Source organism: Felis catus, chromosome A2, assembly GCF_018350175.1.
Source record: "Felis catus isolate Fca126 chromosome A2, F.catus_Fca126_mat1.0, whole genome shotgun sequence".
NCBI classification, from domain to species: Eukaryota; Metazoa; Chordata; class Mammalia; order Carnivora; family Felidae; genus Felis; species Felis catus.
In genome coordinates this window covers 11,814,735-11,829,192 of record NC_058369.1, presented here as the reverse complement: position 1 = coordinate 11,829,192, position 14,458 = coordinate 11,814,735, and the positions used below count along the sequence as shown (strand labels likewise).

At 45.8% G+C, this 14,458-nt stretch overlaps 2 protein-coding genes across 2 annotated transcripts; one reads left to right on the top strand and one right to left on the bottom strand.

Annotated features, from left to right (window-relative positions):
* Positions 1–245: 245 nt before the first annotated feature.
* Positions 246–1,281, top strand: LOC123381181 (olfactory receptor 10H1-like). The gene has a single exon (XM_045041614.1). The coding sequence runs from the start codon at positions 322–324 to the stop codon at positions 1,279–1,281; it is 960 nt and encodes a 319-aa protein (XP_044897549.1). The 5' UTR covers positions 246–321.
* Positions 1,282–12,508: 11,227 nt separating this feature from the next.
* Positions 12,509–13,456, bottom strand: LOC123381179 (olfactory receptor 10H1). Its single transcript, XM_045041609.1, has one exon. It carries the CDS (start codon positions 13,454–13,456, stop codon positions 12,509–12,511), a length of 948 nt encoding a protein of 315 aa, XP_044897544.1.
* Between the last annotated feature and the right edge of the window lie 1,002 nt (positions 13,457–14,458).

Sequence of the window (14,458 nt, the reverse complement as noted above, 5' to 3'; positions counted from 1 at the left end):
AGTAGAGACCCAGAGCTCCTATCACTGGGATTTTAAAATACTAGTAGCCATTATTATTAACAGTATTATTATTATCATCATGTCCTGAGTTCTTACCGTGCACCAGGATCAGCGCTAAGCACTTGAGGCCCACAATCTTCCGTGAACCCCGCGCAGCTCAGAGGAGCGCTGACCGTCCTCATGAGCAGCCTGTGGCCGAGGGACTGGCCATGGCCTGTGGGGTGAGGGGGTACCTCCTCGGGGAAGTCCTCCCAGGCTGGGCTCAGCACACACCCATAGCTCCCGCCCACCTGGCCGCCCTCGCTCTCTCCCCACCCAGGGATGGCCGCCACGCTGGGCCAAAACCACAGCTCCGTGTCTGAATTCATCCTCGTGGGCTTCTCCACCTTCCCAAGGCATCTCCTGCCCGCCTTCTTCCTGCTGTTCCTGCTCATGTACCTGTTCACGCTGCTGGGGAACCTGCTCATCATGGCCACAGTCTGGAGCGAGCGTAGCCTGCACACGCCCATGTACCTCTTCCTGTGCACCCTGTCCACCTCTGAGATCCTCTACACCTTGGCCATCACCCCGCGCCTGCTGGCCGACCTGCTCTCCACCCGCCGCACCATCACCTGGGCGGCCTGTGCCAGCCAGATGTTTTTCTCCTTCACGTTTGGCTTCACCCACTCCTTCCTGCTCACCGTCATGGGCTATGACCGCTACGTGGCCATCTGCCACCCCCTGCGCTACAATGTGCTCATGAGCCCCCGCGGCTGTGCCTGCCTGGTGGCCTGGTCCTGGGTAGGTGGCTCGGTCATGGGGCTGTTGGTGACCACGGCCGTTTTCCACCTCACCTTCTGTGGACCCAATGAGATCCACCATTTTTTCTGCCACGTGCCTCCTGTGGTGAAGCTGGCCTGTGGAACTGATGTACCAGTAGTGGCCAAGGGCGTGGGGCTGGTGTGCATCATGGCCCTGCTGGGCTGCTGTCTCCTCATCCTCCTCTCCTATGCCTTCATTGTGGCCGCCATCTTGAGGATCCCCTCAGCTGAGGGCCGGCACAAGGCCTTCTCCACCTGTGCGTCCCACCTCACTGTGGTCATTGTGCACTACGGCTTTGCCTCTGTCGTCTACCTCAAGCCCAAGGGTCCCCAGTCTCTGGAAGGAGACACCCTGATGGGCATCACCTACACGGTCCTCACCCCCTTCTTCAGCCCCATCATCTTCAGTCTCAGGAACAAGGAGCTGAAGACAGCCATGACCAAGACCTTCCTCAGAAGACTCCATCCCCAGAGCTCCTGAAGTGGCTCCTTTCGTGGCAGTGATGTGTCAGGTAGAGGCACTTCAGGCTTCTGTCTGTAAAATGGGAAGGATTACACTTCACTGGTGATGATTCTTATATGGGAATTACCCCACCTCCCCACTTTGCAAGTACTCCAAATTCTAGATGTGTGTGTTCTCTCCTTTCTCTCTGTCTGTTGACCTTGTTCCTCCTGGATTCACTGGGGTGTCGGCCTTCCCACTATGGACCTAGTATGTCACCTTCCTCCAGGTTCCTGTGCCTGATGGTGGCATTGGGGGAGGGGGTGCCCACGTCGCTGTGTTGGGGAACCTGTGTTCATGGTTTATCATGAATGTGTGAATGAGGGATGTCGACTCTGCCCAAAATGAATAAACTGTGATTGGGCACCTGCTGTGTACCAAGCATTGTGTCCTCTGCCTCAGACACACCATTGCTGTCATTCTGAATACCACACTGAAGAAAGGAAAGCATTCTTTTTTTTTTTTTAATTTTTTTTCAACGTTTATTTATTTTTGGGACAGAGAGAGACAGAGCATGAATGGGGGAGGGGCAGAGAGAGAGGGAGACACAGAATCGGAAACAGGCTCCAGGCTCTGAGCCATCAGCCCAGAGCCCGACGCGGGGCTCGAACTCACGGACCGCGAGATCGTGACCTGGCTGAAGTCGGACGCTTAACCGACTGCACCACCCAGGCGCCCCGGAAAGCATTCTTGATGAAGAAAATGATTGTTCATTTTTAATTCTTCACATTTTTGGAGGAAAGGTGTCTCCTCTTAGGAGTTGCCTTCATTGACTGAGCCGAATGACTGGTTGAGGAGAAAGAAAGAGGAGGGATCTGAATTTCTCCTTGGGAGAAAAGCTATGTGTGGACACATGGAGTCGAAGCCTTCATGGGAGAGGGATAAGGAAGTGGAGAGGGAGAGGGATAAGGAAGTGGGGGCTGAGCTGAGAGAAAGGGCCGGGACAGGAAGAAGAACCAGTTGCTGGCCCTTAACCTCCAGGACGTAAGGGAGGTGATGGGCCCAGTGACTGGTGAAAAAGTTTGAGGAATGAGCAGGCCTGTAAATGGGCATTTTATAAGGTTTATGAGGTTGCCATAAAGTGCCTGATATAATTCCCCCTTTCCTGACTCCCTTGAAATCCTCAATAAGAATCCACTTCTCTTTCACGTGTTGTGTACTCAGATATATTGAGGGAAGCATCCACAGGCTGGGTCTTGCTTCAAGGGAGGTGCTCAGGTGGAGTCAGGCAGCCCCTTTGGGTTGCACCTGTTTTTTAAATGAGGAAATGGACACAGTGAAGCTCAGACTTGCCCAGGTTCATGAAACCAGACAGGTGCAGGGATGCAGTATGCCACCAGCCCAGTGAGTCCTCTGTGGCAATGGAGCTCCAAGGTGGGGGCACATCACAGTCACCTGGAGGGCTAGTTAGGTCACAGGCTGCTGGGCCCCACTCCAAAGTGTCTGCTTCAACAGGTCAGAGTAGGGTTCTAGAATCTGTACATCTAACAAGCTCTCAGGTGCTGGGGCTGCAGGTCTGAGGATGAAATTTTGGGAACCACTGCCCTACAGAATCTTTAGCCCAAAGATAAAGCCAGATATACGAGTTGGAAACAAAAGCAATCAACTTTCTTTCTTTCTTTCCTCCTTCCTCCCTCCCTCCCTTTCTTTCTTTCTTTCTTTCTTTCTTTCTTTCTTTCTTTCCTTTCTTCTTTCCTTCCCCCTCCTTCCTTTCTTTTTTTTTTGAATTTTTTTAATCTTTATTTTTGAGAGAAAGAGTGAGAGACAGAGTGTGAGCAGGAGAGGGGCAGAGAGAGAGGGAGACACAGAATCTGAAGTGGGCTCTGGGCTTTGAGCTGTCAGCACAGAGCCCAACGTGGGGCTCGATCTCAGGGACTGTGAGATCATGACCTGAGCAGAAGTCAGTCACCCAACCAACTGAGCCACCTAGGCGCCAACCCCCCCTTCCTTCCTTTCTTTCTTCCTTCCTTGTTAGTAGTTATGCTGATAACAGCTTCCATTTTTCCCCATGGTGGGGGGAGGGAGGGACATTTATCATCAGCTAGGTAAGGTCTAAAAAAAAATAGTTCTATTGAGATATGATTCACCTGTTTAAAGATATGTGTAATCCAAATCAGTCAATTTAGAACATTTTCATCACCTCCAAATAAAACCTTATAGCCTTTAAGTGTCATCCCTCTTTCCTCTCTTCCCTTCAGCCCTAAGCAGCCCTAATGCACTGTATTTATAGATTTGCCTGTTCTGAACATTTTATATGTCATATATATAAGTCATACAATATTCATCCTTTTGTGTTTGGCTTCTTTTACTCAGCATAATGTTTTCAAGGTTTATCCACATGTATCAGTATTTCATTCCTTTCTATGGCTGAATAATATTCCATTGTTTCGATAGGCCACATTTTATTTATCCATTCATCTGTTGATAGATATTTGAGTTGTTTCTAACTTTTGGCTATAATGAGTAACGCTGCTATAAACATTCATGTACAAGTTTTTATGTGGACATACATTTTCACTTGGGAGGTGTGTACTTAGGAGTGAAAATGAGGGGTTATATGGTAACTCTATGTTTAATCATTTGAGGAATTGCTAGACTGCTTTCCAAAGTGGTGGCTCCATTTTACGTCCCCACCAGCAGTCTCTGCGGGTTCCCGTTTTTCCACATCCTCGCCAACGCTAATGTATCTAACTTTTTGATTATAGTCATTCTAGTAGTATCTTATTGTGGGTTTGATTTGTATTTCCCTGGTAACTAATGATAGATAAGTATAGTCCTTTTTTAAATTTAATTTTATTTATTTCAGGAAAAGAGACAGGCAGAGAGAAGGAGAGAAAGAATCTTGAGCAGACTCCATGCTCAGCACAGAGCCTCAGGCGGGGCTCAATCCGTTGACCATGGGATCAAGACCTGACCTGAGATCAAGAGTCAGATGCTCAACCAACTGAGGCACCCAAGTGCCCCAATGATAGGTATGGTCTTACATGATTTAACACACGTGGGGTCTTTCTTTTACTTCACAAGGAAGATAATATTATCAGCTCCATTTCAAAGATGAGGAAACAGGGCTATAAAGAGATTAAATCAATTAGTTAAAGGTCTTGCCCTGAAGTGGAAAAGCTAGAATTCTTTATGCTGGAACTTGGGGTCAGAAGCATACATTTCTCAGGAATTATGAGGAGAGGAAGCCAGTGTGTTCCAAGAAGAGATGGAGACATGAAGGTGTCGATTGCAAGGAGAGGACCAATTGTAGCAAGCCCTGAAAAAACAAGCCAGAACTGGAGATACATGTTCTCAGGGGTCAGGAGGAAACCCCCAGCATGAGAGGATCCGTGAGACACATCGTAATCTCGACCAAACTGGCTGAACATTTCTATGTTTTCATTAGTAGATGTATTAATACGCAAAATATTGTTATATTCAAACATAAAATTGTTTGCTCTAAAGAAATGCTGATCCCTTTAGGGGTGCCTGGGTGGCTCAGTCGATTGAGCGACTGACTTCAGCTCAGGTCATGATCTCACGGTTTGTGGGTTTGAGCCCCGCGTCTGGCTCTGTGCTGCCGGCTCGGCTCGGAGCCTGCTTCAGATTCTGTGTCTCCCTCTCTCTCTGCCCCTCCCCCACTCATGCTCTGTCTCTCTCTGTCTCAGAAATAAATAAACATTAAAAAAAGATTTAAAAAAAAAAAGAAATGCTGATCCCTTTTAAAGCCAGATTCCTAGGTTATACTGAGAAGATTCAAGGCAGTTAGCTAGCAATATTTGGTGACATCCTTTGCCCCCCTTACAAAATGAGAAAGAGTCCAGATGGTAAGATCGACCCCTCTTAGAGTTGTCCTGTAAGAGGTATGTTTAAGTGGCCAGCATAAGTCTTGGGGTGTAGCCACTGCTCCTTAGCTGGCTACAGATCCAGAAACGTCTTGGAGTATACTGGTTGACCTGGGAAACAGGTGAGAGACTGTGAATTTGAAAGAGCTGATGGCAAACATGGCTTCTGGATTATATCCAAAAACTGTAAGTGTGGTTCCCTGTGGTCATCAGAGAAAAAATCCACTTCCTCTAATTGGACTGACAAATGTCAATGCACTCCATTGTAATGTAAAAAAAAAAAAACCCACGTTTTTAATTCTTTTGATTTAGTATTAGTTGCTTTGAAAATTTAAAACAACCAAGGAAATTGAAGTTAGTGAATGTATGTTGTTTCTGTAGGTGACAGATTCTAGACCCCAAGGGCTGGGTCAGGACGAGATGTTTGAGGCAGAGCTATGAAAGCTCACCGTTACATCCCATCTTTATTTAAAATGTTGATGCGCTGCTCATCATACATTTTTTGCATTAATTTTGGTTTTAAAAAGGTTGCATTAAATACGATTTATCTTTTTTAAGTTTATTGTGAGAGAGTGAGCAGAGAGAGAGGGAGAGAGAATCCTAGGCAGGCTCCACACTATCAGCACAGAGCCTGATGTGGGGCTCGAACCCACCAACGGTGAGATCATGACCTGAGCTGAAACCAAGAGTCAGACACTCAACCGACTGAGCCACCCAGGTGCCCCAAAATATGATTTATCTTGATCACTGAATTCTTTGGTGGCCCCTTAAATTTGGTGGTCAAGGTGAATGCCTCACTTGCTTGACCCTAGTCCCTGCCTTGCTAGACTCCCCTTCCTTGCCACCCCAAATAATCTTGCATTTATTTTCCCTGAAAAAGACCAAAAAATAGAAGCCATAATTAACTTATCTGGTGATAGAAAATAGAAGTAGGAATATGTGCCAAAAGTCAGTGTAAACACATCAGGGTTTTAGGTTAAGACCCTCCACATCAGGGGAGAGAGCCCCGCCCCTCTGCTCATTAGTGTTGGCCAGGACTCCACCCCCACGCCCAGGGGAAGTGTCCCACCTCCTCGCCAGGATTCAGCTTCCCCTTTTAGAAGTTGCCCCCACCCCCTCCATTCCTCACTGTTTGCCATTCCTTGCTAATGGTCCCCTTTGTGCCACATTCTTTGGTATCCCCAAGGCATAGCCAGAGCCCAGAGAGGTGATTAAAAGGCCTGGAGCGCTGAGAAGGGCTGTTGATGGCGAGATCTCCAGACTTTAGGGGACCCCTCTCCCTGCACTAATTAGAGCCACCAAGTGTTTCAGTGCTAATTTCTGGAGGCAAAGGCCAGCTTGAGAGATGCAGTTTGCTGCCTTAACTCCTCTTGTTCTGTTCTTCCCCAATGTTGACTTGACCCCCTTGCCCTTGCCAATTCCCTCCTCAAGGGTGTTTTCCTCCTCCCCCACCCCCAACCTCCCAGACTATCTATGTCCCGAGGCCAGAGGGATCTTGCTAAAGGGAAAACCTGAAAAATCACCAGTCTATTTATATACTCTTGAGATACATTACAAACTGTAGTGTGGTTGGGTCACTGCTTCAACTCCAGCTTTATCCCACAGCCCTTCCCAGCTCTCCTGCCCCTCTAGTTCTCCAGCTGTTCGGTAATAAACCAAGCATGCTCAGACCTCAGGAAGTTTGCACAGACTGCTGCTTCTACCTGAAATACCTTGCCTTTTAGTCCTACGTATCCATAGGTCTGGCTTTAAATGCCACCTCCTCAGGAAAGCCTTTTCTGACTTCCCCATACTGTGTCACCACCCCTATTATGAGCAACTCCTATCACAGCAACTCCCTTCTTTTCCTCCTAGCTTTTATCACAGTTTATCATATATGTTCATTAGGTTATTTGTTTAATATCCACGTCTTCCTCTCTGAAGTACAAGCACTGAAATCAGGGGTCATGTCTAATGAGTTTAACATTATATCCCTAGTGGCATCTAAAAAAGTGCCTGTCAAACAGTAGGTGCTCAATAAGTGTTTGTTGAAGAAATACAATAAGATTTGTCATCCTTGGCATGACTGACATTTGGGGATGGCTCATTCTTTGTGGTTGGGTCTGTTCTATGCATTGTGGGGTGTTGAATGTCATCCCTGGCCTTCGCCCACTAGATATTGTGACATATGTCTCCTTCAGCTTTAACAATCAAAAATTCTCCAGAAACTTCCAAGCATCCGCTGGTGGGCACTGGTGAGGGTCATGCCCCTTTGGTGACCCTTAGCTCTTGGTCCATATCTTGGTGAGAGCCCTGATATTTCTCTGTCGTTCCACCAAGCACCTAGAAACAGGAAATAGCAATGTACCCATCTCTGTGCTCCCAAACTAGCACAGGAATTGAGACACATTTGAAAGCTGCAAATAATTACTGAACAGATCTTTAAAAGCTGGCATTGAGTGCAATCGGATGCCAGTCATCGTCAATCACCCCACATACACGATGTTATTTAGTTCTCAGAACAATCCTAACAGGTGACTACATTATTATTGAACCCATTTTAAAGATGGGAAACTGAGGCCAAGAAATGGGATGTAATTCAACCAACACCACTTTGCTTCATCACTTAACCACTGCACAGCCCTGTCTGCAATTCAGAGCACCTCTTTGTCTCTTGAGAGAGCCAGATGTCATCACCTATCTCCAGTCCCATTAGCTGTTGCCATGGTGATGAGTCATGGGGACCATGCATGGAGGCTAGGAGCCACAGAGAGGAGGAGAAGAGGATTCTGGGAGAAAAAGGCTAAGTCAGAAAGCCTAGCTGGAGCAACCCTTCTCCCAGTGGTGCCCCCTGCTGGACCCCAATCCTCTCCACTGAGGTCCTACTCCTTCCGCAGCACTGATAACCAAGATGGATACATCAAAGTTGATGGCTCCAGATGGTCATTGCTTCAATTCACACCTCTCCCTCTGATCCCGAACTTATTTAAAAAACTTGAAATTATAATGTCATCCTAACTCCTGTGGCTACCATTGTGCCAGGCACCATGCTAACCATGCTAAACCCTTTGTAAGCATTGTCTTACTTCAATCTTACAACTGTCTTAGAAGGTAGGTGCTGTTACATTCTTTCAGTGTAGGCTCAGAGAGGGGAAGTGACCTGCCTAAGCTCAAACAACAAAGTGTGACAGCCAATTTCCCCACACCCACTCCAACAGTGTTAATAAACTTGAAACATTTTTTGTCCATCTTATTGTGTAGACAAAAACTGTACCTCACAGTTATATGTTCATTTGTCATCATTCGTTTTACTTAATGTCTTCAACAAATATTTGAGAACTTACTGCATTTTGTGTAGGCATATAGCAGTTTGCAAAATGGACCAAGGGTCCCTGACTACCTCAAACAGCATTCTATTGGGCAGAGACAGACAATGTCTAATAAGCAGGTATATTCCAGGTGGTGATAAACACATGTCAGACAAATAAAGCTGATCAAGAGACATAGGACATGGCCAGGAGTGTATCTATTTTGTGTAGTGTGGTTAGAGAAGGGCTGTATGATTTTTGAGCAGAAATGTCTTCAAGGAATTGAGATTGAGTTGTTGTGTTCTGAGACAAGAAAGACTGTGGAAGAATGTGTGTGTGTGTGTGTGTGTGTGTGTGTGAGAGAGAGAGAGAGAGAGAGAGAGAGAAAGAAAGAGAGAGAGGGAGGGACACAGAGAAAATGATAATGGCAATGAAAATGTCTAAGAGTTAGATTTTGGACACATTAAGTTTGAGTTGCCTACTAGATATCCATGTAGAGATGCTGAGTAGGCTATTGGATAGGGATGAAGATAAGAATTTTGGGGTCACCTGTGTGTAGAGTGTACATAAAGTCCTGATACTGGATAGGATCCCCAGGGAGAAAGGACATTGATGAAGTCCAAGGATCAAATTTCTCTTTTTAATCTTCTGTCATTTATTTGTTTTTTTAATATAATTTATTGTCAAGTTGGCAATAACTGCTTTGTGTTTCAAGTATGAATGAACAAATGTTCATTTAACAATCCTTCACTAATGGATATATCTAATGCTTTCCAATCATAAATTTCATTTCTCTGAATATACTTTTATTTACACAAATGTGGAATATATCTGTAAGAGGTTGATTGAATTCGGTGGAAAAATGGGAAGCAAGTTCAAACCCAGGTCAGTTTGACCTCAAACACAGCTCCCCCTACACCATCTCCCACTGCTTTGGAGGGCAATGAGGCTTCTTACAGTAAATATTATAAACCAATATTCTGGTTTGTTTCAGTACTGTAGGGAATACATAGGTCCACCCAAGAAATATTTATTAATCAATTTATGTCTTCCTAATATCATGTTGATGCTGTGTGATGGTAAGCAAGATAGACAGACTTCCTGACCTCAGGAAGCGGATAGCCTAAGGGATCAAAATAAGTTAGCATAAGACACTGGAGGCCTGACTCACACTGGCCGACCAACTACCTTCCAGGTTCTCTGTCTATTCAGATACCAGTAGGATCAGAGGCCAACTTGGCCTTTAACAAAGAAAATGAAAGAGACTAGCTTGTATTCTTGTCCAGATTGGCTTTGCTGTTGGAGAAGAGGAGCATCTTGGCTCAGCGTGATAAGAATTCACTGCAAGATGAAACTTATTTTAAAATCAGGAAGTAGACCTGAATCTATAGAAATAATCCATCAGTGTCCCAAAGCTCATGCATGGCAGGTTGCAAGTGCCTGCCTGTGGTTTAAAAGTCTCTTAGGATTGTGGAGTGTTTGGTTTGAGGGTGGACTAGTCCTCCATGGACAGGCACCCCACAAAACCCACCATAGGAAGATGTGTGAAGCATTGGGTGGCCAGGACCGGGATTCACAAAAGACCTACACCAGAAACTTGGCCCTACCAAGTTGTGTGATCTTGGATGAGTCATACAACCATTTTGACCCTGAGTTTCCCCTCTGTCAAAGGGAATGGATGTGTTTATGTGCCCTGATCCCCTTATGTGGCTATGATGAGATAATGTTCATGAGGGGTAATAGGAAACATGCAGTGCAGTGTATATTCTGCAAAGAAGGATGGTCTGGATTTCCCACATTTGACTGAAATTGTTTCCTACATCCTCCCACTTCATGATAAGATGGGATATTTTTACCACTTGAGTTATAGAGAAAGACTGAGTCCAACTTTAGGACAAATAATAAATAGTTTATTCAACATAAACATGAATAAACATTTTCTTTATTTTAGCTTTAGGTAATTTAATTTATTGTTCATGCATTTTAAATATTTTTTAAAGTTTATTTACTTATTTTGAGAGAGAGAAAGAGTGGGAGCAGGGGAGGGGCAGAGGGAGAGAGAGAATCCCAAGCAGGCTCCACGCTGTCAGCATAAAGCCTGAAGCAGGGCTTGATCCCACAAACAATGAGATCATGACCTGAACTGAAATCAAGAGTCAGATGCTTAACTGACTGAGCCATCCAGGAACTCCATTCCTCGTACATTTTAATTACATCTGTTGTGCACAACAGTATCACTATAACCTACTGTCCATTAAGTATTACTATAAATTATTGTTTTTATTTATTTTTTAAATATTTTTATTTATTTTTTTAAATGTTTTTATTTATTTTTGAGACAGAGAAAGACAGAGCATGAGCAGGGGAGGGGCAGCAAGAGGGGCAGACACAGAATCCAAAGCAGGCTCCAGGCTTCGAGCTGTCAGCACAGAGCCCAATGGCAGGGCTCTAACTCACCGAGTGTGAGATCATGACCTGAGCTGAAGTCAGATGCTCAACCGACTGAGCCACCCAGGTGCCCCTATAAATTATTATTTTTAAATGAATGCATAGATTCGTATTCAGAAACAATTTAAATTTGTCAAAGAAACTTTTTTTTTTTTAATTTCATCTTTAAGTAATCTCTACGCCTAGCATGGGGTTTGAACTCACAAGCCCAAGATCAAGAATCATATATTTTACTGGCTGAACCAGCCAGGTGCCTCAAGAAAAACTTTTTTAAATGAGATATAATCGATACATAATATTGTGTAAGTTTAAGGTGTACAGTGTATTGATTTGATGCATTTATATATTGCAATATGCTTGCCACTGTAGCATTAGCTAACATCTCTATCATGTCACATAATCATCATTTCATTTTTGTGGTTGAGACAATTAAGATCTAGCCTCTTAGGGACTTTGAAGTTACTGATACAATATTGTCACCTATAATCATTATGCTGTGCATGAGACCTCCAGGACTTATATATCTACTGGTTGCAAATTTATACCCCTAAACAACATCTCCCCAGTTCCCTCACCCCTCAGTCCCTGGTAACCAATGATTCTACTCTTTGTTTTTATGAGCTCAGCCTTTTTAGGCTTTGCATATAAATGATATTATACAGTATTTGTCATTCTCTTGAATACACTTATTTTCAACGAAGTATAAATACTATGTAGTATGATCAACCTTAAATCCCCCTCATGGCCACAGGGAAGCATTAAGCTGGTCTGATCATGAGGTACACCTTTATCCTGGACTCTGAACTCAATGTGGCTCAACAAAGAGTTCCACACTGGCCCATGAGTCACATCACTCTCTAACACAGCAGGCGATATCTCATGGTGGGACTTATAGAGACTTCTCTGTGTCCCTGCAGCTGCTCAAGATTCACACTTGAAATGCAGAGGTTTCCTTGACTTTTTCTGTGAGTCTGCTCAGTTACTGTTTCTAACTGTTATTGTACAGATCTGTGCAATGCTGAAATTTAGGGTGATTTGCTCTCCTCGGCTATAATCTGGCTTAGTTTTTTGTAGCCTTACAAAATCCATGTTGGAGGTACCCATTACTGCCTAGTAGAAGGTGGGGACCTGACATCTTCCATTTCTCCTAGCAGTGTGGACTAATGGTAGTGGGACTAATTAGACCACTCTGGCTGCTGTCAGGAGAAGAACAGATCCCAGGTTTGAGGCTGCCTGATAAAATGTCATGCAGCAGATGAGAATCATGAAATCTGACTTTCTCTGTGTCATCATCTTATACATCTTTCCACTCTGAATATACTCTTGATGCTGATTAACCATTGTGTGTGCATTTGGATGTTGCCTTCAAGGGTCCTTGTAAACCTTAAAACATCAGATAAATATAGGTTATTACATGTTTACAAGGTGCCATTTCTTTTTCCTCTTTTTTTTTTTTTTAATGTAGACTCCACGCCCAGCATGGAGCCCAATGTCGTGCTTGAACTCAAGACCCTGAGATCAAGACCTGACCTGAGATCATGAGCCGGGTGGTCAACCAACTGAGCCACCCAGGTGCCCCTCAAGGGTGCAATTTCTAAGTTGGTAACCCAACTTAGCTGTTTCCAAGTAATTCCTCCCTGATCATCATATTTTTTCTGGGTAGAGTTTGTTGAGGAAGGTCTTGGTCATGGCAGTCTTCAGCTCCTTGTTCCTGAGACTGAAGATGATGGGGCTGAGGAAGGGGGTGAGGACCGTGTAGGTGATGCCCATCAGGGTGTCTCCTTCCAGAGACTGGGGACCCTTGGGCTTCAGATAGATGACAGAGGCAAAGCCGTAGTGCACAATGACCACAGTGAGGTGGGATGCACAGGTGGAGAAGGCCTTGTGCCGGCCCTCAGCTGAGGGGATCCTCAAGATGGCGGCCACAATGAAGGCATAGGAGAGGAGGATGAGGAGACAGCAGCCCAGCAGGGCCATGATGCACACCAGCCCCACGCCCTTGGCCACTACTGGTACATCAGTTCCACAGGCCAGCTTCAATAGAGGGGGCACGTGGCAAGCAAAATGGTGGATCTCATTGGGTCCACAGAAGGTGAGGTGGAAAACGGCCGTGGTCACCACCAGCCCCATGACCGAGCCACCTACCCAGGACCAGGCCACCAGGCAGGCACAGCCGCGGGGGCTCATGAGCACATTGTAGCGCAGGGGGTGGCAGATGGCCACGTAGCGGTCGTAGCCCATGACGGTGAGCAGGAAGGAGTGGGTGAAGCCGAACGTGAAGGAGAAAAACATCTGGCTGGCACAGGCCGCCCAGGTGATGGTGTGGCGGGTGGAGAGCAGGTCGGCCAGCAGGCGCGGGGTGATGGCCAAGGTGTAGAGGATCTCGGAGGTGGACAGGGTGCACAGGAAGAGGTACATGGGCGTGTGCAGGCTGCGCTCGCTCCAGACTGTGGCCATGATGAGCAGGTTCCCCAGCAGCGTGAACAGGTACATAAGCAGGAACAGCAGGAAGAACATCACCTGAAGGTGGGGGAAGGTGGAGAAGCCCACGAGGATGAATTCAGTCCCTGCTGAGAAATTGCCTTTCTTCATGGAGACTGTGCCTGGGGCGAAGTGTGAGAGACAGAGCTCAGCTCCTTGGTGGAGAAGGTCTTCCCATCCCGGGGTCTGCTCAAGAGGGTGCCCTGATCAATGACAGCTGGCATTTGTAAAAATTAGCAGTGGGAAACCTCACTAAAATGCAGTCAGAGGTTTTGGCAGGAAGAGAGCTCACAGCCTGTCCCTCCTAGTCCATTGCAAACTTGACAAGGACAGGAAGAGATGGACTTGACCTTGGGACTGGCTACTACTCCCCACGCTCCCAGTGAGAAGCCACCATACTTTGAGCTCTCGGTTTATTCTAATGGACTTTTTATAACAGCCTTTCCAACTTACCCCTTTTCTCCTTAAAAAGTCTACTTTTCCTTTGTTCCCCCCAACTTGCCTCTGGTTTTGTGGCGGCCTATTTGCGCTGGATTGTGGTTCCATTTTATTTCTGAATAAACACATCTTTTGCTGGTAAAATAACTGGGTTTTTATTTTTAGGGTTAACACACTGACTGAGTTCCCACTCTGTGCCTCTTAAGATTTAACCCTCTCGGGGCACCTGGGTGGCTCGTCGGTTGGGCGCCCGACTTCGGCTCAGGTCATGATCTCACAGTCTGTGGGTTCGAGCCCCACATCGGGCTTTGTGCTGACAGCTCAGAGCCTGGAGCCTGCTTCCGATTCTGTGTCTCCCTCTCTCTCTGGCCCTCCCCTGCTCATGTTCTGTCTCTCTTTGTCGCAAAAATAAATAAAAAAACATTAAAAAAAAAAAGATTTAACCCTCTCATTAACCTAGTAACAGAGGTGCTGTTTTTATCACTTGCATTTTGAGCATCTTGAGCAGACTCACGAGAATATTGGTGTGCATGGAAGTTAGGCAACTTACTCTAGGTGAAGCTGTCAAAATGGCAGAGCTAAGACTTGAACCTATGCCTGGCTGACTCTAAAGACTGTGCCTTTCACTATCCTTCTGGGTTGCCTCCCAGAATGAAAACATTCCTCCCCTGGAGC

Coding starts and splice junctions, on each gene's coding strand:
- LOC123381181 (XM_045041614.1), top strand. CDS start 322: ATGGCCGCCACGCTGGGCCAAAACCACAGCTCCGTGTCTGAATTCATC.
- LOC123381179 (XM_045041609.1), bottom strand. CDS start 13,456: ATGAAGAAAGGCAATTTCTCAGCAGGGACTGAATTCATCCTCGTGGGC.